We start from the raw sequence: 23,806 nt of genomic DNA, 5'->3' as shown, positions 1-23,806 counted from the left end.
CAGTGTGTTAGCCCTGCAGCATCGACTGAATTCACCATGATGCTGTGTGCAGATGATGACAGATAAAAAGCTTCTGTCTGCGGCTGCAATGAGATTTCAGGCTGGAAAGCCCTGCTGCACATTCACCTAAATGCCAAGTAGACAAAAAGCAGAAATCCCACTACTTGTTTTTAGTTTGATAGCCTTCGTCAGAGTGGGGAAGCGATTACTCTCGGTCCTGATTTGGAAGTAAATCTCTACATATTTTTCAGTTTTAATGTTGCAGAAGTGGGGCTAAAAATAAACCTCTAGTCAGAACAGCCGCATGTGGAATGTGGTTTATTCAGAGCACAAAATGGTGCAGAGAAGCGAACCCCCCACCCCGATCTCTGAAAGTAAGTCTGTAGAGCACGCACTGCTTGGAAACAGAACTAAGTAAAAAAAGAAGTTTAACAAGAACTGGCCACAAGCTGTTGGCTGAATGGCAAGAACAGAGGGTTTGCCATAACTTGCAGTAACTCAGTGTGTTCATCTATCATCTGTCCCATCTCTGACACCACCCCTGACTCAGTATTCGAGCTCTTCCTCACAGAACTGCTGCTGCTTTATTCAGATGCATTTGAATGAGCGCAGCCTGGGTCCCTTGATGTGTGTCACTCTGTCAGAGTCTTTGGTTCTGGATGGCAGGTTGAGGGAAGAAGGGGAGGAGGCAGCAGAGGCTTTTCCCCTTCAATCAGCAGAGTTCTGGTCCCTCTGGCAAACACAGTGCCTCTCTGCCGTTTACTCCCAGAATGCAATGGGTGTGTGCTATGTCAGTCCAGAGCTGTGGTTGCAGGGCCAGACAGGGAGACGAGTTTGGCCTTTACTGGCCTGGTCAGCGGAGGAAATGGCGATCGGGTTGGGTTGCATCTGGGACCGGTCACACAATCGCCCGGGATATTGACCAGCTGTGCATTTCCTCTTGGCATCATTACAGCAGCTAAAGATGGGTTTTACTTAGAGACGTGGAAACTTTAGTGTTTTTAAGGTTTGCTCCTTAGCGTTAGCCTGCTGAAAGACTCTTCATGTGAAAACGGCTGAGATGGCTGACATGAGGCAAATGTTCTTTACTCAGAAATCAAATGTTCCCTGTATACCAATACCACACAAATGTAATGGGAACCCTTTGAATTTCTGCAGTATTTACTTATTAAATATGGGCCAAATGCCATGCATCCATTTTTCTCCTGCTTATCAAATTCAGGGCAGGTGGCAGGATATGAGGCTAATAGAGGAAGGCGGCCAGTTTCAGATCACCTGTTACCTTAATGTGTGCGTCTATAGGTTGCAGGCGTACCAGGCACATGGCGAACATGCAGTCCAGGCTGAATTGTTGAGTTGATCTCTGTGCTAACGACTTCTCTAAAAGCTTCTTGTAGTTGTTTGTTCCAATTAAGGACATGAGGTTGAATGTGTGAGGTGTGCTGGCGCAACAACTTAGGAAGGGTCTTAGAAAAAGTGTTACAACGATAGCTGAAACTTTTCTGTAGAAAATACAGTTAATTTGTAAGAAGGTGTTCTTTAAACATGAAAAACCTCATGAATAAAAATATCTGCAGCTTGCTGAAATACTTGTTGGTCTGGCCAGTATGGAAAAAACACTGGTGTTAGGAGACCACAAAGGAAACCACCGTGGCACAAACGGCCACCTGGCTGTCCCGCATCACAATTCTCTTTGGACAGATGAGACAAAAGTCGAACTTGTGGCAAAAATGTACAAAGATGTTTGGAGGATCTCACCCAGCTGTGAAGCACGGCGGAGGCAGCATTGTGGTTTGGCTACTCGGGCTCTCCTTCTACAGACTTGATGTCTCGCCGTCTTTCAAGGAATAAGTATTAAAAATTGCATCCAAACTAGAGCTGGGCGATATGAGATTTTTTCATATCGCGATATGTTTTTTTCATTTCAGGCGATAACGATATCTATCACGATATAAGCCAAATAACTATATTTGTAAGATCTAAATGTGCCGTTGCTCACAAGTAAAATGTGAAATAACCAGCAGCTTGTTTTTATTAAAATATTTATTTCCCATAATAAGTTCAACAGGGTAGATGTACTTAAGGAACATGAGACTTTTTCAGATAAATAAAGGCAAATATTGCAAACTATACAAAAGGCAGCCGCTAAAGCGTTTAAGTTTCAAAATAGAACAAACGAAACAGACTAAACTGTCAATTCCACTTAGAAACAAAATATTAATTCTAAAAATAAATCTTAGTTTGTTTTACAGAAGAACAGACAAAACTGACTAACTTTTGTCAATATCAAATAAACTGAGAACTAAAAGGAAATTCTCAATCTCTCCTTGTTGTATAGCTGAGCTTTTCAAACAGTTTTAACAGTTACGTTAGTCTGACAAAAGCCGAATGACGAATCAGCGCTTCCAGTCAGAGACTGAGCTGCACCGCCTTATTGTATTTCCAGACTTGCTTTCGGCACATTTACAGTGCACGCTGCTCTGTTTTTTGTCAGACTTGAAATAGCCGAAACACCTTCACACTACGGGACTTCTGTGGCTCTTCCGTTCGACAATCTCTCCGGCGTTGGAACCATCATCTGTTTTCTCTTCGGTAACCTTAAATCAACCGAGAGCGTGACCGTTCTCTAGTCGGCGCACTCATTTCCTCCATTACCCGGACGCCACGGCGGCTGGCTGCTTCCCAAACAAATACGCATGTGCGGCTTGGCACTTGTCCTGTACGTAACAAATCACGTGACGTGACGCTGCGGCTGTGATTGGTTCGGCTCTGCGCTACTTAATTTGGATTGGCTGTTCTTCTTTTTAAGAGGACAAGAGCGATGAGGCCTATCGCAATAGTTACATTTTTCTATCGAGAAAAAGTTATTTCGCAATGCATATCGTTATCGTTCTATCGCCCAGCTCTAATCCAAACATTTACAGATTGTCAGAGCAGCAGTCCAAACCCAGAAGCTTAGGAGTGTTTGGGTGAGTCACCAACATAATGACACAAAGCACAGAAGTAAATCAATAAGGTGATTTTTGACAAAGAAGGCGACCCAAAGACGACCGTTCATCCAAGAATTCTTAATAACTAAACTGTCATAGCATAATAGTTCCTCCTCTTTATTGTTTTACAAGAAGAATCTGGCCTCAGTAATCTGACTGGTCACTCACCCTTTCAGCCTGAGTGATTATTCATCATCTCTTTTACTTTAGTCAGGTTGTGTTTGAGCTGGATGAACCTCCTAAGTAATGAGTGTAGAAGTTCTGGTCGTTTTAAGGTTCGTAGCGCTCACGGCTCTGTCGACGTCGTTAGAGGGTTCTATACTATTTTTAGTGTTTTTGCCCAAATGGAGGAATTTTTACAAAAGGATTTAATTTGGTTCCTTTTTTGGAGGCTGGTCAGGTTACAGCAGTGGAAAGTGTGTGACTGTGTATCTGAACACGTGTGTGTCATCGAGCTATAGGGGAGGCCTAAAGGTCCGGCCCACATTTTGACGAGGTGAGATCATCATGTGTGGTGCTGGCTGCGTGCTGTTGCTGGCAGAATGAATGGCCACAACCTGAAACCATCTGCAAAGCTCCTGTCCTACTTAGCGCCCCCCTTTTTCTATATGCTGCTCTGTTCTTTAATTTTTCAGCCTCTGTCCTGAAAATAATGGAACAAATAAAAGCTTCAAGCTGCAGAAAAGCAATAAAGCTGTGCTTCCACTCGTGAACCGGTTCGACTGGTTGAGCCTCTCTTACGTGGTTCTTTTGGCTTCTTTGTTTTCTTTTGCCAGACTTTAAAGCCATCTTTTTCTTTTTTTGCCAGTAGGGCCTGGCTCTGTTTAAGCAAGATGGCTTTCATATAGGAGAACTGTGCGTTTGAAAGCTGTGGTTAAGAATGATCTTATACTCCTGAGAGGGTGAAATATGCAGCTTTAAACTTTAGAACAGACAAAATATTTTGATTATATTCTGGTGCAGATTCATGCATGCTGGAAAGAGAATTAAAGTCTCTCAGTTATTTAAAAAAAAAGTGATAATACAAACAGTTTCTAGTCCATTGCAACACTTTGCTGAATACTTTTCATTTCAACAACACAAGCATATTAGCAGTTAAGCAGCTTGCTCAGGATAAAAGCATGATTGAGTCAATCGTGGTCCCGCAGACGGATGCAGAGAAAGCCAGGCAACGCTGTGCAAACAGTTTGTTTTCTCATGCAGATGAAAGCTCCTGATATGAGAGACTCCATTATTCCTTAGTTATGTCATAAATGTTGTTTCTCTAATGGTCAGTCCACTAGTGAGTGCAAGATCCTAATTTTTAATGCTAAAATAGAATTGTTGCCATCTGTGAATTTATAGAAAAATAGTAAAGCACATTGTTATTTTTAGATACCAAATCAGTTATTTACTTGCATTCCTAAACAGAAAAATGTGTTTTTATGGCAGGTGGTCTAATGAATATGTTCAGCACTGTAAGTAGCAACAGGATGTGTGCCTGCTGTAACACACAATGGATAATGAAACCAGCAGAACTTCAGTTCTTCTAATTGAAGCTGCCTCTGAAAGTGAGTGAATTCCTACAGACGCACAATGCTGCACCGCTCTGTCATCACACTAATAATCATACAGTTATTATCGTGGAATATGTGCTGGCTTAGCTTGTATTGGACCGTACGGTGTGGACAACAACTGGCAGTTATGGCAAATAGCTGTCTTTTTGTGGCCTCGGTGTCTTTTGATGCAATTATGTGATGAGTAATGTGGGTCGTTGTGCGATTAATCGCACAATCAGCCCGTCTAAGAAGGGCACAGATCGGCGTTCGAGTGGAATTCTAGTTTTTTATTTATTTTAAGTGAAAGTACCAGCTGAACGTTTCACCTGTCACTCTCTCTTCTAAATGTGGTCGTTTTAAAATGTGACACATATTCAAAGAAATTAGTTGAGAAATGTTGAACAGTTTGAATAAAGGCGTGAATATAGGTGGCCTGTTGGTTATGTAATATAAAGCTCTGTGCTGGAAGCTTAACATCTTACTCAAGCACATATGCCTTTTTCAGATCCTAAGCCTCCTCCTGCCACGCTCACTCTTTCAGACAGGAAGTTCCTGTTATCCCGAAGCACCAAACAGGAAGTCGCTACGACATGGGAAGTAGCAGCAGTAACTCTGTCTACTGTTAGCTCAGAGTCTTGAGGGGTGTGGGCAGGCCAGAGTATTGTATTGTAGTTCAGGAAGTGCAGAGGAGGCCATAGCATCTGCTGATCCATTGTTTATCTCTTGCTTATGAGTAGTTATTCAGGCTGGGTGGCATTGTGTGTGAGTCTGGGGAAAGCTGGCATTACTGTGATTAAGTCACAGTGCCAGCCCATGAGTCAGCCGTCCTATAAACGCACACGTATGCAGAGGCCTCCTGTAATCATACCGTTCAGCATCTTGCTGAAAAGCAGAACATGCTTCGCCCTGCAGTCCGCACACAGCTGACATGTAGCAGTACATGTCAGCTGTGCCACTTCAGGGTCTATTCGTGTGTTGTGACCACACCACAGGCTGGGGTTTGATGTGGTCCCCATCTAGACATGGGTGGAGTGGCTTAAAATGACTCCAATCTGGTAAAACACCAAACCACAAGAGGAGCAAAACTGGTGCATGAAAACTTTAACATACCTCTTGAACCTTTTCACTTCATGTCCTGCTTAATGTTACTTTTCAGTCCGATGAATCAGCCTTGCCGACTCACATCTATTGTTTTAGATGGACCCAAAAAGGCTCTGAGGTGGGAGCAGCACTTTGGCTTTAGCAACATTTTTTTTCTGCAGAGTGCAACACTGGAAAAAGTTTTATGACCATCAAAGATGATCATCAAAAATTATTCAGCCTGAAAAAATAAGGCATGTCAGAAATCTGATGGCTGCAGTGGGAGGTTCCTCTTGAACTCGGCGCCGAGGCTCTGGACCAAAGGCCTTCCTTCAGAAGCTGCAGATGCGTTATCAGTTATGACAGCAGGCTTGATACCTTCTGTGCAAGGTCATCACACAGACTGGACTGACTGTGGCATATCGGCCGTGATTATCAGAATGAACTGCTGTGGGTTTAGATTGTCTCGTTAAATAAAAGAGGAAATAGTTCTGAAGTCTGTGAACCCTAAAAGCGCTTTAACTTACATCCTGGATCCAGGATCCGGCTCTGTGCAGATCTTTGCGTCTGCCGTCCAGGACTGTAGCTCTGTGATGGTGGAGCTGTCATGGATTTCAATATAACCTTCTGCAAAGGGCTGATAGGTTTCTGTGCTCATCAGTCATTGTACCCTTCAGAGGTTTGAGAACCTTAATTAGGTTCTCCAGTATCCTTGACATAGTTTCTGTGCATGAGACTCTCCTGCTGTTCTACATAGCGCTCCAGCATGTCACGTGCTTGTGAACAGGCCATTCCAGCTTCTCCTGCTCGGTTTTCAGGGCACGGCTGGCTGCTGTGCTTCAGTGGACAAACAGGAGCCTGTTTTACTGAGACACACAATCTGACGCCCCAGTTCAGCTGCTGCATTGATTGCATTTGTTGTGTTGTTGTTTCGTCTGTAATAACAGGGATGTGCTTTTGCCCTTCATTTCCATTCCGTCACCGTTTGTCGGCGCGTCAGCGAGACGCTAACGTGTGTGGCCGAGCCTGCAGAGTGACACGGTCCATCTCCGCTGCGATGTAAACAGAAAACTCAGTGGTTCTGCAGGTTAGGGTCAGAGGTTGCTTTAGTAAGAGCTCCACGTGGTGTGGTAAAAATTCCTCATTGTGTCTTTTCTGAAGCGTCATCTGGAGGGGATATTGTTACTTCATTGATACCCTGAAATCCTGAATGCTTTGCAGCAGCTTTAGGCTGCATCCTCAGCTGTGAAACCTCCCACACTCCTGCTTTGGTTGTAGCTTTTAGCCCTGACTGTTTAAAAGCTGCAGGGAGTAGACGTTGTTCTTTCCTACCCGGCTGTCTTCCTTGCGCTGCCAGTAAACACACCGTGGCGATGTCTCCGTAGGTGCCGTGCCGCCAATAGCATGAGCCCCACGTGTTGCACAGTGGTAGCGCGCTCAGTTTATCCGCCGTCATCTTTGGAGAGCACAAAATGCTCCCGCGCAGCAGACTGAAACGATGTTCCTGCTGATGCATCCTTTAACTCTGCGCCTCCTTCATCACCACCGCTTGTTGCCGTTTCCACGACCGACTCGGCAGCTGCGCTCGTCACTTAACCCTAGTTCAGACTAAACACACTTCACAAAGATCAGAATTGCTGACATTCTTGCACTAAATGAGAATCGGAGAAAAAGTCGTGTGTGCCCGTTTCCTCCTTCATGGATTGTGCAGAATGACTCCTCGTGACCCCGCCGGTTGGTTCCTCTCGTGGTAGCTGTTCCTGCTTGCAGATTCAGTATGCCTGTGCTTCTGCGGAGGTGCCAGTATTTTTAGATCCTGTTCCTAAAATATAGACAATTGTGCAGTTTATTGTGAAACTTAAGTTGGGCGCAGATGGTTTAGAGTTAAAAACGACTTTTTACACCAGAGCAAAACTCCATCATTTAGCTTTTAAGTTGGTTTCTGTCAGTTTCTGATTTGCTTTCCAGGCTTTGCTAATAATAGGGAGAATTTGTTACAATCAGCCTTTGCATACTGAAGCGATTACTTTTTCCCCTCGACCACGACTACCACCACCGCTTTATTACCACCATGCATCCAGGAATTGATTTAGTGCTGTGTAGCTGCCAGGTGATAATTGCCCTACTTTTTAAAAGCATAAGTTGCCATTTCTGTGTGTGATTGTTGTAATAATCAATAAATCTAATTAGAAAACTCCCCAAAAATTACTTCTACAACTTTTCTCTGTCCAAACCGGCATCATTGTGTTTGTTTTGTCTAGAAAGATTACAGGAGATGGAAGTATTTGTTTCTGACGTCGACGGCGTTGTGATGCTTGAAAGAATCCGTTCGTTGTCGGCGGTTCAGACGAGCTCGAAGGGTTTAAGCGTAGTCAGTGGGATATATTGGCAGCCTGAAGCCAAGCTTAGAGCAAGAACTGTGCAGAGATGTGGTTGGATTCAATCGCTGCCAACATCATGTGATCTCTCCAAAGCATTTCTCACATTCATGTCAACAACAAAGCGATTATTTTGTCTCTAAGCACCGATCAGCCTCGCCTCAGCGTTATGCCAGCGATGATATAGATCCCTGCTGCTTGGTTTTCCAATGTAACCGGTAATAGATGAGTGTGTCTAAGGCTTCAAAAACATGACAGATATAGTTTTTAGTTTAAACTTTCTGCTGCCAAACGAGTAAACATGTCCACCTAGCACTTTGAGTCATTTCTGCATGAGTGACTGCCGTTGTCCGCTGTGAATGTGGGAACTGGCAGTTGCTGTAGCGAGGTGTCGGTGTCAGGGCCTTGGCAGCGCCTGTGGAAACTTTAACTGAAGCTCTTTTGAACTGTAAAACCTGAAAGGATGCAGCGATGCTCCGGGACACATCTTCACTGATTACAAAGTTGTCTTAACGTTCCGCTTTGGCGTCAGTGTGCACGCTAAAACTATGCAGAAAATGGGGAAATACAACAACTTTCAGGGCAGCAAAGTCACAAAACATCCAATCTTGTGCAAAATCAAACTTTCCCTCCACGCTGGGTTTTCTTTTGTTTTGGTTTCTTCATGTTTATGCAGGCTTTCACTACATCTCATGTTTAAGCTGTGTTTAAATTATATCATGTCACACTCGCTTGTTGAGACAAACTGCTCATAAACTGCACAGTGAAAGACACTCCCCCAGTGTTCTTTGTAAGGGTGTGTGTGTGTGTGTGTGTGTGTGTGTGTGTGTGTGTGTGTGTGTGTGTGTGTGTGTGTGTGTGTGTGTGTGTGTGTGTGTGTGTGTGTGTGTGTGGGGGGGAGGAGCTTGTCTAAATAGGGATGTGAGTCTTCAGACTGGTAGATCTGGCTCTCTGATAAAGTGGGAATGTACGGGGAGTTGGATACCAGTGAAACCGGCTCTCTGCAGGTCGAAATCAGTGAGAAATGTGCGCTGTGTGATGACACGGTCTCCCGCGTATGTTTTTCATTTTTGAGGGACTGTTTTAAAATTCCATTCCTTATGGAGCTGATTAACCTTTAAAGGTACCTGTCTGGCTCTGCTGAAGCTAACATAGGATAAGTCCCAAAGATATTTGATGTCCAGTCACTGACAGCAGATTTTGCGGCCTGTCGAAACCACATGTTTTTAAACGGTTCATATCAGGTGGATCGTTTCACCAATATTAAAGCTTGAATGTGAGAAAGGACAAAAACACATCACAACCACTCTGAATGCTTATCTAAATGTCTGTCTGCTTCGTCTATTCACATTTGGAGTTCATACTTTGGATGTGGGCTCATTTAAAATAAATGACTAAACACACAGAAGTGGGCTGAAAGCTCTCTGTATGCAGCGCGTGCACTCGCTGTAGATTGCCAAGGTCCCTTTCACCTAGTTGTGCCTTTTTTCCACCTCGTTCTTTTTCTGCTTCTTTTATGAACTTGTTGAGGGCAAACCATATTGCGTAAGAGTTCCTATTAGGCCTCGTCTTTCCATAGACAACGTGCACCGAAACGGCTGCTGTATTTCCTCATACCTGCTGCGCTTCAAACCAATCAGACGAGCTGATGAAGGGCATGTTTGAATACGAATGATGCTGCAACATGTTTAGAATTCCCTCCGTGCAGCAGCCTGGGTCCTGCACAGATTTCCCAGGGTTTGGTGCTGGACACCGAACACATTTACTGACCTTCATATAGGGAATAGAAGAAATAGAAAGAAAACCATTTAAGCAAACAGAATAAAAACAACTGCATGGTTGATCTGAACAAGCAGACAGCTTGGATAAATTGTGTGCAGAAAAAAAGGGGAAAAACCTTCGTGAGTGGGTGAGTGGAGGCCCCGTCTGAGCAAGTTCAGAGCTGCAGACTGTTCTGGTCTCTCACACACACACACACTCACGTGCACACACACACACACGCACGCACGCACGTGCACACACACACACACACACCTCATGTGAGCATCTTTCATCATCCATCAACAAGTAACAACTCTTCCCTCACTTCCTTCAAGGCAATATTAAAATCACATTTTGAGTTCTTTTTTTGCACTAAAACATAAAAATTGATCAAAGTTGTTCTTGCTTAAAGAACAAAAAAGAGCAGATGAGCGTGCACGGACAGAGCTGAAGCACAAGGGGTGTAAATATGCAGGAGAAAAGAAAATGGGTCAACGGTTCATCCTAAGGAATCTCAGTCGTGTTTGTGCGTGCGTGTGTGTGTGCGTGCGTGCGTGCGTGTGCGTGCGTGTGTGTGCGTGCGTGCGTGCGTGCGTGTGTGTGCGTGCGTGTGTGTGCGTGCGTGCGCGTGCGTGCGTGTGTGTGTGTGCGTGCGTGCGTGTGTGTGTGCACTTGCAGTCTTTTTTCCAATCTTCCCCGACACCAGTGTATCAAATTCACCCTGCGACCGCCTTACAAAACAGAATGTACTTCCTATTTAACATGCATTGAGTCAACTTCCCCTGTGGTGGCCTTGTTTTGTGTTTGTGTGTGACCATGTGAACATCTCATCATGAAGAGGGGGAAAACGTGCTATTCTCGTAACGTATCCGTGCAATAAACAAGGCACCTCAGAGAGGCTGGGTGAGCCTGGGGTCGTTGCGCCTCTGGCTGGGTTGCAATTGGCCCGAGACCTGGAGAGAAACGTTGGTGTGACACGGCCGTACAGAGGGTCTGCCCCAGCCTCATTTATCATTTCTGACCTAAGCTTTCTCACACACATTGACCCCGAGGAGGTGCAAAGAGCGATTCAATGAGAGTAAGAAAAGGGCAAATTCAGATGAGTTGCAGATGCTTACCCCACTCACTCCCACCCGCTTCTACAGTTTCAGCTTCAAAACAAGGTTTAACCCAGGACTGTGCAGCCTCTTTGTAGTTACGGAGGGTTGTTGTGACTTCAGCAAAGGTCCTGATTCCACTGATGGCTTGAAGGTTAACAGTTTAAAGAAAAGCTGCAGAGGTTTAAATGACTTTGGTAGTGCTGTGTGTTCTGATGTCTTCTCCTGTACACAAGCCCGACTGCAGTTTTAACCACTTAAATTCATTTTTTCTCATTATTTGACCAGAACATTGGGCTAAATTGTTGATTGGTTAGATCGATGCGCTCTGTGTAGTTGACTTTAATCCTCTTCTCTCTTCCAGGCCTTTGGGAACGCCAAGACAGCCCACAACAACAACTCCAGCCGCTTTGGCAAATTCATCCAGGTTAATTATCTGGAGAGCGGCGTGGTCAGAGGGTAAGTAACACCGTGTGTGTGTGTGTGTGTGTGTGTGTGTGTGTGTGTGTGTGTGTGTGTGTGTGTGTGTGTGTGTTCTCTACAGTGCTGCGTCTTCCTCTTTACTTTTCTACCGCGTCACATGGGCCTTCCTATGTTCACTGTGTGTATATGGACTGAAACTTGCAACCACTAGCATGTCCTTCCTTTTTCTCAGCAGCCAGACTCTGGTTAGGAGCTGCATCAAAGTCTGGTCAGCCGTGTCACTTCCTCATTTCCTCATCAAGGCAGAGGAACAGATGCTCAGCGTCTTTAAAAAAAAAAGGCAACACGTCGAGCTTTAACAGGGCTCTAGACTAACTTTTTGCCATGGGCGTGCCGGTACGCCTAACTTTTTAAAGTTAGGCGTACCGGCACAAAAGTTAGGCGCACACAAATTTTCTAATAATTTATGTAATATAATGTGTTTGTCTGGATACACTGTGCTTTTTCAGCATTCAAAGATTGATGACACCGTGTCAGAGCACTGGCTATGAATTTCAGAAGGATCAGGCCTTAACAGAAAAGTGATCAATAGTTCTTTTCCTATTACAGCTACATCCACGTCTGTCGTGCCTAGGCTGCTCACTAGGGCTGGGTATCATCACTGATTTCTATAATCCATTCGATTCTGGTTTTCAAAGTCCCGATTCGATTCAACTTAGCCAGAAGAGTCAGAAATATTATAATTCTGATCATTTATCAGCACTGACTTCATCAGAATTGTGAACATCACAGCAGATGCCTTTGTGTGAAAGTAACTGAGAATAAAACACAGAAAAACATGAAGGAGATTTTCCTGGTCTGGCTTTTTATAGCAGAAAACCTTAAAAATATTCTACAATGTTCTGCATATAAAGTTTAAATTTCTTCAGTATTGAACAACAGAAAAATAGGCTTTCTTGTCCGAGGTCATTTAAGTGAAAAAGAAAAGAAAAAGACAGCAGCCACAGCGCTGTAAACAACGGTAGACTGGTGGGTAATAAGCCAATGAATAATACAGAAAACAGAGATTGGAGACGGAAACTGTTCTTGAAGTACAGAGAGAGAGAGAGAGAGAGCTAGCTGTGCATGAAGTGTGATTTTAATAGTCGTGGAAGCAAAACAGCAAAATTCATGACGACATTGATCAAATGTGAAGCGCAGTTTGCTGCTTCTTTTGCTGCTGGCTCGGTGAATTTTGGCTGGAGAGACAAAACCTGCAGCTCAGAATCAGCGCAAAAAGACGTGAACACAGCGCGGACCGGACGCATCAGGATCGCTGAGCTCCGACAGCGTGTCCGTCTACGTCGGGTGAGAAAGCCGAGAAAGACAAAGTTGATTCTGATGCGTCGGTCTGTGTTTACGTCTTTGTGTGGAGTCCGTGTACCTGCTCTCATCTGCTGTTTGGTTGTTGTTGAAATGGTTTTGTGAGCTTTAATCTGAGAATCTGGCGTTTCTGGCAAAACACAGTTATATTTAAAAGTCAGGATTTAATGAATTGATATCGCTTTATTCAAGCTACTCACCTCCCACTTCCACCTGCACTTTCAACTGGACCACGGCCAATCAGAGAGGTCCCGCCCCTTACTATCTCTGATTGGTTTAGTCCACGATAGGGGCAAAATGTGTGTCTGTTGACCACAGGGAAGGTTACAGATTTTTATTTATTTATTTATTTATTTATTTTTTGCTACCCGAACATTTGGTCGCACAGGTGCAACCAAATATTTTTTTTTTAGTCGCACCACTGAAAAATTTGGTCGCATTTGCGACCAAATTGGTCGCACTCTAGAGCCCTGTTTAACTGCAGCGAACATTTAGTACAGTGTTCAGACTAATGACTGACACAGTGATTAATTCTCTGGTCCTAAAAATAGGCGGTGAATAAACACGTTGATGCCTGTGCTGACGATGTTCAGCTCCACACTAGGTGGGTATCCCCAGCCTGATAGCACCAGCTCTCGTTGCTCAGCCTCAGCTCTGTAATTCGATCCGAGGAGTCGATTTTAGCAGGCTGAGGCTTTTCTGTGATTCCCACCAAAGATCGTTATCTTGCAGAACATATCATATCTACTCAAAGCACACCGCCCAGCATATTTCACCACCATTATTCTTTCTAGTGTAGACTCTTCTAGGCGGTTAAGGACTCAGGAGGCCACCACAGCTCTGCTCTGTAGACTTGACAAAGGCTGTGTGTCTCTCCGTCTCCAGTGGAGTGGATCAGCAAAGAGGAAGCTGCTGCTCGCCTCGGCTCTCTGAACTGACCGACAGTCTGCATGTTTTTATGCTCTCCGTCTCTCAACCTTCTTCAGCTCACGTTCAGCAAACATCAGCTGTTCTCAGATCAGCTAATGAGTAGGGATTGTTATTGATGCAGCATCTGTTGTATTGCTTGGACACCCCTGCATGCCTGTGCACATTCAGACGTTTGCAGAAGCCTCTAACAGGTTCAAGTGCAACTTACCTCAGTATCTGTGGGCAGCGTGATCAGGATTCCCGTCAGACGATCTTGTTTGTTACAATAATAATGATAAACAGTTTTTTGTGGTCATGATGGGCACAACTGATTACACCCCGACGTCACAGAGCACGTAAGCTAGCGTTTGAACTTTACGTTGTCTGTCTCTAGTCGAAGCTGCAAGCCGGTTTCTCACAGCACAGCTCTATTCTTAGTGTCAGGACTGGCGTCAGTGCTGTTTTTGCTTGGCTACTGAAAAACCAACTTTGACTTATAAAATCTGATTTGGCAAACTTTATGGCCTTGGCCTGGTGCAGCAGGTAAATAAAGCTGCGTATCTGTCGACTGCAGTGAAAACACAGCCTGCTTTTTCACTGCCCTCCGTCTCCTATTCAGTCAAATACATGAATCCTAAGCTGTCTGCGGCTGGCGTGTTGCTGTGTGATGACACACGTCCAACCATATCTGAGAGCTTTGTTCCCTCTTTGATTGTTCTGACCATCTGCCCTCACTTCCCCTGCTCCTCCCCTCAGTCTTTATTAGCAGCCCACTTTCACAAGTGACCTGGGAGACACAGACACAGCCGAGTGACCTTTTTTAGATCAGATGATTCATCCTCCTTCTGCTTTTTCTCATCCTTCCCCCCTCACTGTGTTTTTCTCCATCTTGCAGGGCAGTGGTGGAGAAGTACCTCCTGGAGAAGTCTCGTCTGGTCTCTAGGGAGAAGAATGAGAGGTGAGGAATGACGGGGTCTTGACCCTCATGAGGTCGTCTTATATAACCAGGACCTGCAGTTGTGTTTATTTGCAGATAATAAACACTGAAAAGCAAGTTTTGACCAACAGTTAAGAAGATTCGTTGCTGCACATTGAAACCAACTCGTCGCCTTGACGCTGCCTCTCGTGTTGCTCACTGCACTGTTTCCTACCAACTAGACTGCTAGTCTGTCGCTGCTTGTGTGACTAATATGCAAACAGTTATTTCACTTTGGTAACTTAGAAACGCAGTCAGAGCGACGTAATCCTGCTTCATCATTCTGTTTTCTCTGTGGGATCTATCAGTGAGTCAAAGGAAGAGGCCGACTGTCACAGATAAACTGACATTAACATCAGTGGTTCCTGCTGAATGCTGATGATGATCTTTAAAAGAAACACAAGATTAAAAGAGTATAATCTAAAAAGTGGGACTGACACTAGTTTATCCTTTGTGTATATGTGTGTCTGCCACATGGAGGTGTGCGTATCTGTCCTTAAAAACACACTTTAAACTCTGGAGCTCAGCTGATGCTTCGTGTGTGTAGAAAAGCCTCCAGTAGCTGTTTTTAGGTGGGAGACGAGCTTCCTGTCGAGGTTTTCACAGCTAGTTTTGGAAAATCTGTTCACCTACTGCTGCCGATTACGTCACGTTACCCCCCGCCCACTGCCGCCTGCTCCGTGTGCGCCGTTAATCACATAGTTGCAGTTGCAGTTGACGGTGCGTCTGCTGGGTGGTGTTATTGTTTCTTAGTGATAAGTGTGGAAACTCATTACTCCCGTGTGCTCATACAACAAAGCTACCTGCTCGCTGATAGCGCCAGTGGAAAACTTCTGTAAACAGCACCGAGCTTCAGACTTTATAAAGTGTGTTGACTCAGTCTGTTTGTGGCCATAAGCTCGTACATCTACTAATGAACAGCAATGGTATAAAAATGAAGGGAACTTTTTCCCTCAGTAATAACTTGGTGTAAAGTTCATGTTTTTTTTTCCTTTTCCAGGAACTATCACGTGTTTTACTACCTGCTGCTGGGCGCTTCAGAGGAAGAACGAAAGGAGTTCAAATTGCTGCCGCCTGAAGACTATTTCTACCTCAAGCAGGTACAGAGTCGCTGCTCCGGCGCCACAGGGGCCTCAGTCGCCCTCCTCCAGGGCCGCCTGTGACAAATGTGATAAATATGGAAATGAACAACATTTATTTATTTAAAATATTTGTCTGGTGTTTTGGCCCACAGCATCTGCTCGATCTGCAGCTGGGCTTTAGCTAAGATAACATTTAAAGCAGGTTTTATTTAGGAAGCTGCCTGCATCATTTTAATGTTTCATAGCAGGCTCACGTTTTGCTTTTGGTTTTTTCCACCAGCAATGGAAATGTTTCTTAAGTATTAAGGAATCAGATTTGAGTTACACTCATCAGGACGGCTGATGAGCTCATTTATACCTAAAATGAAGCATTTTCAGATAAAGTGTGACGTCTCTTTTGATAGATCAGGAATCAGCAAGCTTTCCTATCTAAACTATTTTCTCCATTTAATTTCAGTCTCCTGTTTTCGGCCCACCAAATAACTTTCCTGTTGATTTTTAACCTTTGAACCTGGTCATGGGCGTGGCCTTTACAGCAGGGGTCGGCCACCCTGAGCACTCGAGTTAATCTGAGAAGGTGCATCAAAAATAAATGGCCGGGCCAGCGGTGCACATCGCAGATTAGCTCGCGTAGACACGTTAGTTGTGCCGCTTCTTAATGACGCTATCTCAGCTAACAACCCCAACTACCAGATTCAGCTTGTAATTGGCTAAAAATCACTCCGCCTACCGGTGACAGAGGCGTTGCTAGCTGGCAGTTTTTACGCTTCAAACGCATCAGGGATCTGTCTGCTCAGCATCAGCACCATGGAAATACACACAAACACAACCACTGATATAGAGCGTTATTACATGTATTGCTAATGCCACGGTTGCTATGGCGCAGTGACGTCTGAGGGAACTTTAGACGCCACTCGTCATCAGAAAGGTGGCCGACCCCTGCACTACAGTCACACCGTGCTTCCCTTTGAGTGACCTGATATATTCATGAATGCAGCCAAGCTGCAGTCCGTGTGTCCTGCATGTTAATGAGCCGCTCTTTGTTCTCTCTCGTTGTTATTCCCCTCTCCTCCACCTGCTTTTCACACGCCTCCGTCCTTCACCCATGTGTCCGTTTTGCGCTTCACCTTTTTATTTCCATCTCCAAACACTCGATAACTGCCTCGTTCTTGTTCCTCGCAGCAAAATTTTAAGATTGAAGATGAGGAAGATTTGCGTCACGATTTTGAACGGCTGCAGCAGGCGATGGAAATGGTCGGCTTCCTTCCCGCCACCAAGAAACAGTAAGTGAAGTGAAAGCCTCGCTGTTCCACGCAGAAGCATCTTTGCCTTCAGTCCTGTAAACACGAGTTATGTTAGTGTGAGCACTGAGTCACATTACCAGCCCCAGATTACAACAAAGATACTTTTCAGAGCCTGGCAGTCTCTGCAGCTAATGAGCCAATCAGCCAGTTTATTAGAGACGGCGTGCAGCTACTACAATGGCTCTATTCAGTTCACAGCTCAAAGGGACGCTCGGGCTGAAGACCAGCACCACACGTGTCTCATGTTTGTCTTCTTTCTAAAGTGTGTCATTGTTATTATTGTGTCGCAGGATCTTTTCTGTGCTCTCCGCCATCCTGTACCTTGGCAACGTGACCTACACGAAGAAGGCAACGGGCCGAGATGAAGGCTTGGACGTGGGCCCACCAGAGGTCCTGGCAACCCTCTCTGACCTACTAAAGGTAACTTGAATGTGTGTTTGTGACTCCGTGCTTCAGTTTGTGTAGGTGTGTGCGGCTGCCACTGTTAAACTGCTGATGTCACTCAGGTTAAAGAGGAGCTGCTGGTGGAGGCGCTGACTAAGAGGAAGACGGTGACGGTCAACGACAAGCTGATCCTGCCCTACAGACACTCTGAGGTGGGCTCAGGAGCATCAGTGCAGTCTCTCATTAGCGTCTACTTCCTCTTTATTCGTGCTTTGGATTTCTTCTTCCTGTTGGTGTGTTCTGGGTTTTTCTGCCTCTAACGCTCTGTGCATCGCCCCCTCTTTTATCTCCTATCAGGCCATCACAGCACGAGACTCTATGGCCAAATCTCTGTACAGCGCCTTATTTGACTGGATTGTCCTGCGTATCAATCACGCACTGCTCAATAAGAAAGACATGGAGGAGTCTGTTCCAGTAAGAAACACACACATCAGAAAGTGCAAAGACATGAAAAGTCCAGTTAGGTCGCCTCCCTTTGTTCGCTTGGCGCTGGCGTTCACTTGGCGTTCTGGTTGTTTTCCAGTGCTTATCCATCGGTGTCCTGGACATTTTTGGCTTCGAGGACTTTGAGACCAACAGCTTCGAGCAGTTTTGCATCAACTATGCAAACGAGCAGCTGCAGTATTACTTCAACCATCACATCTTCAATCTGGAGCAGGTGAGACGTGCAGTGGACGCTGCACTGTCAGGAGGTTTGCCTTCGAGCGCCTCAGACTCTCTGTTTATAATAACGAGCGTGTGAAGGATGACTCATCCAAACATTACCCGATCTCCGCGGAGGAGAACCGTTATGTGGGAGTTCGTGCTGGTTTATAAATCAAGTTATTGTAATAATATTGCATTTTTGTAGTCAAACATAACTTTGCAGTCACACGATGGTGCAGTTTGTTTCTTTTTGAGACTAAAAATCCAGATATTTGGGTTAAAAGAGCAGCGGTGACACGTTTAACCTCTTAATGCTCTGTCCTGTCGCATCCAGGAGGAGTACCAAGCAGAGGGCATCACCTGGCACAACATCGACTACATAGACAACGTGGGCTGCATCCATCTCATCAGCAAGAAACCCACTGGCCTGCTCTACCTCCTGGATGAGGAGAGCAAGTAAGAAAAGTTTATTTTAATCGACGTCGATTTATCCTGATTTTCTTTTTCCCTAATCTGTGCTTCTCTCATCGTTCCTTCTTCTCTGTGTCTGTGACCCAGCTTTCCACATGCCACAGATGAGACTTTATTAGCCAAATTCAAGCAGCAGCACCAGTGCAACAAATACTTTGTCCCCACGCCGGTCATGGAGCCCGCCTTCGTCATCCAGCACTTTGCTGGGAAAGTAAAATATCACATCAAGGTAGGGAGTGGAGACAAAAGGACGATTGGACCTCGGTTTGAGTGCGAGGGTTTGTGTCTCACTCGTAACTGCCTCTCACCTCACCAGGATTTCCGGGAGAAGAACACAGACCACATGCGCCCGGACATTGTGGCGCTGCTGCGGAGCAGCGACAGAGCGTACGTGCGGCAGCTCATAGGCATGGACCCGGTGGCCATGTTTCGATGGGGCATCCTGAGAGCTACGATCAGGGGCCTCGCTGCTTTCAACGAGGCCGGTCGCACCTGGGCAGCAAAAACTGCAGGTGTGTTATTAGTGTGAAGACATGCCAGATTAATTATTTAGCACATGATTAATCTTAATAACTGAAATGAATCGTCTGCAAAATAATCTGAATTCTGCAGATGAATTAATTGTTAAGCTGATAATTATAAAAGACTGCATTGGTTTCAGTGAAAGTAAGCGATCTGATGACTTTCACTGCTGCAGTGTCTCTGCTCCGTCATTGTGCACATAGAAGTAATGCAGCCTGCAGAGTTGAGGCTAAAGTTTCTCCAAAACTGTTCCCACAAGTCTGATTTGCTGCCTTTTTATTTGCATTATCAGGATTAAATATACTAAACACACAAAAAAGAGTCATGTGACTTTGATAACACCTTTTTCCTGCCAGAAACTTTGAAATCGAACGGCTTTCCCGATGTTAATAATGATTTTTCTCTCTTGTGTTTGTTCGGGGTGTCAGGTGTTATCCGTCCAGTCACCAGAACTCCTTTAGGAGAGCTTCAGCGGTGCAATACCGCAATAGAAAGAATGTACAAGTAAGTAACGTAATTCAACACGAAACTATGAAACTCGCCTTCTGGGTGTCGTGCTCGGGCTGGTTTTTTAACCTTCAGGCTCTTCTGGAGGAAATCTGTGCCTGTGGACGTGGCAGCTAATAACGGTGTTATTGTCACGAAGCACAGACTGATTATTTTAAACGGGATCAACATAATGTTCACCCTTCATGAAGCTGCCACACACACACACCAGCTTCCTGTTGGAGGTGAAAGATCTGGACCTCCACATTGATCCTTTCTGCTTTGTTACTGTCTAATTTGAATTGAATCCTCAGCACTGGCACAGACGCATCTCTCACCAGCGCCAAGATAAATCCTCCTTCACTTTACCTCCGTCACCCATATCCTCTGTGTGTGCGGTTCTCTCCTCTCCGTTTCCCCTCCACAGACGAGCTTCTATGCTCGATTTCTACTTTGATCACTCAGAGGAGCGCCCTCTAGAGGCCTTTGAAGACATCTTTGCTAGCTTTGACAGTAAGAAGTAAGTGAATTTGTTTGGCCAGGGGAGAGACGTGAGACACCAGAGAGCACGAGGCCAAACACGAAGGAACTGCGTTTTGTTTTGTGCCGTTTTCTGAGTTTGCTCTCGTTTACAAACAAAGCGATCATCCGAGCTGTCCAACCACAGCACTCGGATACGTTACATGCTAAAATGTCTGCTCCCTTAAATATGGAGTCAGCCCAGCACAGCAGCCGAACTGAGCTCAGCAGAGTCGTGCTTCGTCTTCCCTCACTGTAAACCCCCAGCTGCAATAATCCCTCTTCCTCGTATTTATTCTTGCTGTAGAGCGCAGGACAGTGTTTGAGCTGGTCCGCTCTGATTAGCCACCTGGATTACTTGCATCAGGAAGCGCTCGCAGACACTGGTGCAGGTGCCGACAGCCCTGCTCTCACACACAAAGACGACTGAGAGCTTTCAGAGACTGGAACAAAACCATAACAGATATTTTGGTCTGCTGAGACCTCTGCCTCCTGCTTGCAGGTCTGAAATTATGTTTCAAAAACACCCTAAATTCAGTTTTCACCAACATTCAATCGCCCGACGCTTTCCAGATGTGCAGCAGTGAGCTGCAGAGGTTATGTTTCACTGGCACATTAATTGTTGTTCCTTCACTGTCTGACCTCCTGTTCTCATGTCCAGTCGTGGTAAGTACTGCAAAAGTAATGCATGGACTAGATCTGAGGCACGGAAAAGCCCCGTGTACCATTAACCTCACCGGCCTCTGTTGAAGTACCAGAGGACGTCCAGCAGCCACACAGCCAGTAACAGCCGCAGCATGGAGACAGAGGGAACAGCAGCTCTGCATGTGATCTCACCACAGTGTGTGTCCCCGTGTGTTTGTGCGTGCGTGCATGTGCATGCGTGAGTGTGTGTCTGTGTGCGTGCGTGCGTGCGTGTGCGTGCGTGCGTGCGTGCGTGTGTGTCTGTGTCTGTGTGTGTCTGTGTCTGTGTGTGTGTGTGTGTGTGCGTGCGTGTGTGTGTGTGTCTGTGTGTGTGTGTGTCTGTGTGTGCGTGCGTGTGCGTGCGTGCGTGCGTGTGTGTCTGTGTCTGTGTGTGTGTGTGTCTGTGTGTGTGTGTGTGTGTGCGTGCGTGTGTGTGTGTGTCTGTGTGTGTGTCTGTGTGTGTGCGTGCGTGCGTGTGTGTGTGTCTGTGTGTGTGTGTGTGTCTGTGTGTGTGTCTGTGTGTGTGTCTGTGTGTGCGTGCGTGTGTGTGTGCGTGCGTGTGTGTGTGCGTGCGTGTGTGTGTCTGTGTGTGTGTCTGTGTGTGTGTGTCTGTGTGTGCGTGCGTGTCTGTGTGTGTGTCTGTGTGTGCGTGCGTGTGTCTGTGTGTGCGTGCGTGTGTCTGTGTGTGTGTGTGTGTGTGTGTGTGTGTGTCTGTGTGTGCGTGCGTGCGTGCGTGCGTGCGTGTGTGTGCGCGTGTGTGCGTGTGTGTCTGTGTGCGTGCGTGTGTGTGTGTGTGCGTGCGTGTGTGTGTGTGTGCGTGTGTGTGTGTGTGTGTGTGCGTGCGTGTGTGTGTGTGCGTGTGTGTGCGTGTGTGTGTCCGACGCTGTATCTCCCGACCTCTGTGTCCTTTTTTTTGCTCTTATAGGGCTTCATAGCTTCCTGGTTGTGTGTCTGTGTGTTGTGGTTTCCTTCTACATGAACACTAAAGGTTTTGTGGGTCATTCTTCACAGTGTGAAAGCTGACGTTTCTCCTGAGTGTGTGTTTTTGGTGGTTTGTTTTCCTAACAGAGATGTTTTGTCACACCCCGCTTTACTTCTTTTCCTTCCCTCCTTCTTTGCCCCTTCTCTGTTTCCCCCCCACCTCTCCTGCTTCCCCTCCCTCCCCCCCTGTTTACGCCGATTGTGCGTGTGCGTGTGCGTGCGGTGTGATCAGAAACATGCATGCAGAGATCATCAGCTCCATTAAGAACTTGCAGCTGGATGGTGAGGACCCTCGCAAACTGCTGCAGTCCTGGGGTCGCCTCCGCTTCCCGCGACACGTCCTTCAGTGAGTCTGCAGACAGACCTGGCATCAGCTCCTGCTCAGATCAGTGCAGCTCAGGCAGACCATGCTCATGTTAAACTTTATTTAAATAATAAAGTAGATCACACGTGTTTGGAGCTGGAGTCGATATTTCCAGCAGTGACTAGTTTCCGCGGTCACATTTAAAGCCAGATGATTCCAGTCTGATGTGATTTGATCAAATAAAATATTCATTATTGCGTTTTCATATTGTTAGCTCTGGTGTGTAGGTGCCGAGGTTTCTTGAAGGCTGAAACGCCATGAATACTTTTGCTGCTGCATGAATTTCTAGACTGTTGGCATGCAAGGTCCTTCAGAGCATCTTGTGACGTAATGGCCCAGCAGCCTTGCAGCATGTTACATTTTACAGCAGAAGCAGCGGCGAGGATTTGAAGTTTAGGGTTTTGTTTTTATGCAGTGATGAAAGAGAGAGTACGTCTGAGTACGAGCCTCTGCTGGGCTCATTGTGTAGAGTTACATCCCGTCTCCTGCAGCATACATCCTCTTCCTCTGTCTGTCGTCCTTCCCTCGTCACTCACCTTCTCTTCAGTCTTGCTTCTCGCGCTCGTCATTCATCCGATTCAGGTCCAAGCCTAATGTTCATCACTGTCTGCGCATGAAGGAGTCACCCATCCATACTAACCTGGCCTTCACGTACATCATCCGCTTCCTCATTAAGTCGTCAGGCGTTCAGCACTTCTGTCCGTCAGACTCAAAGTTTGTTTCTTCACTTTTTGCAGGAAAAACAAGGGCATCAAAATAAGGCAACCCATCCCAAAGGTAAAGTGTAAAGGCAGATAAACCTGAGATTGTGCTCTTCCTCAGTTTGAAGATTGCAAGCAAAGGAATTCATCTTCCATTTATTGCTCTGCAGAGTTTGCTGGATTCTCGATCTCTAAAGTTCATCGTGAGCCTGACGTTGCAGGATCGCACTACCAAGTCTCTGCTCCACCTGCACAAGAAGAAGAAGCCTCCCAGCATCAGTGCCCAGTTCCAGGTAACTTTACCTGTAACCTTATCTGCACATTGTGCTTGCAAACAATCGCCTCTGCGAAGCTTCGGCAAACCGCTGTTTTTGTTGTCCTCAGACTTCTCTGACCAAACTCTTAGAGACTCTAAACAGAGCCGAGCCTTTCTTCATTCGGTGTATCCGCTCCAATGCTGAGAAGGTAAGCGCGATTCTTTAGTCGTTGATGTTTTCTTTCCTTTTAAATGCAATAACAGCGTAAATTCTTGGTGCTTTTAATAACAAGAACTCGTCACATTGTTACCACTTTGTAAATGAGGATCGTGGGTATTTATGTCAAACTGAGCAGAAGGAGATGCATCTGGATGAAGCCTTGGTGCTGCAGCAGCTGCGATACACGGGTATGCTGGAGACCGTTCGCATCAGGAGGTCCGGCTACGGAGCCAAGTACACATTCCAGGTATTGCAAACGTGCCCTTCCTTTGGGAAATTTACTTCAGGCGCGGAGTTCATATTTTCATGTTGATTAGATGTTAATATTCTGGTCTGCGTCAGGGCACATGTGAAAAACAGAAGTGGAAACTGCTCCACCTGCTGTATTCATATGCTTTTCTGTTCCTGCAGGACTTCATGGAGCAGTTCAGGGTTTTGCTGCCAAAGAACGCGACTGCCTGCAAAGAGGACATCTCAGCGCTGCTTGAGAAGAAGATGGGCCTCAACCCGACCACATACCAGATAGGCAAAACAAAGGTACAACCTGTTACGCTCCTATAAACGTGATCCTGCAGACACCAGCATCCACATTCGTGATGCCACCCTGGTGTGT

General features: G+C 45.8%; 1 protein-coding gene across 8 annotated transcripts in view; it reads left to right on the top strand.

Annotated features, from left to right (window-relative positions):
• The window catches only part of LOC101469450 (myosin IXB), a 55,695-nt gene that overhangs the window by 22,869 nt on the left and 9,020 nt on the right, over positions 1 to 23,806 (top strand). For 5 of the 8 annotated variants that reach the window (XM_076880513.1, XM_004570181.2, XM_076880517.1 and 2 more), the window contains exons 5-23: positions 11,209 to 11,303; positions 14,434 to 14,496; positions 15,515 to 15,614; positions 16,779 to 16,879; positions 17,191 to 17,320; positions 17,407 to 17,496; positions 17,642 to 17,758; positions 17,868 to 18,002; positions 18,324 to 18,445; positions 18,548 to 18,689; positions 18,777 to 18,972; positions 19,411 to 19,486; positions 19,896 to 19,988; positions 21,885 to 21,998; positions 22,754 to 22,793; positions 22,888 to 23,010; positions 23,102 to 23,182; positions 23,330 to 23,440; positions 23,605 to 23,730. In XM_076880513.1, the coding sequence (XP_076736628.1) occupies positions 11,209 to 11,303; positions 14,434 to 14,496; positions 15,515 to 15,614; positions 16,779 to 16,879; positions 17,191 to 17,320; positions 17,407 to 17,496; positions 17,642 to 17,758; positions 17,868 to 18,002; positions 18,324 to 18,445; positions 18,548 to 18,689; positions 18,777 to 18,972; positions 19,411 to 19,486; positions 19,896 to 19,988; positions 21,885 to 21,998; positions 22,754 to 22,793; positions 22,888 to 23,010; positions 23,102 to 23,182; positions 23,330 to 23,440; positions 23,605 to 23,730 (2,055 nt within the window). The remainder of the gene's footprint in view (positions 1 to 11,208; positions 11,304 to 14,433; positions 14,497 to 15,514; positions 15,615 to 16,778; positions 16,880 to 17,190; positions 17,321 to 17,406; positions 17,497 to 17,641; positions 17,759 to 17,867; positions 18,003 to 18,323; positions 18,446 to 18,547; positions 18,690 to 18,776; positions 18,973 to 19,410; positions 19,487 to 19,895; positions 19,989 to 21,884; positions 21,999 to 22,753; positions 22,794 to 22,887; positions 23,011 to 23,101; positions 23,183 to 23,329; positions 23,441 to 23,604; positions 23,731 to 23,806) is intronic. The other 3 variants (XM_076880514.1, XM_076880515.1, XM_076880516.1) reach the window with 3 other exon arrangements.

This window comes from Maylandia zebra, linkage group LG23, assembly GCF_041146795.1.
Source record: "Maylandia zebra isolate NMK-2024a linkage group LG23, Mzebra_GT3a, whole genome shotgun sequence".
In the NCBI taxonomy this organism is placed as follows: domain Eukaryota; kingdom Metazoa; phylum Chordata; class Actinopteri; order Cichliformes; family Cichlidae; genus Maylandia; species Maylandia zebra.
The sequence above is the reverse complement of the archived record's forward strand: the minus strand, read 5'-3'. Positions and strand labels throughout refer to the sequence as shown.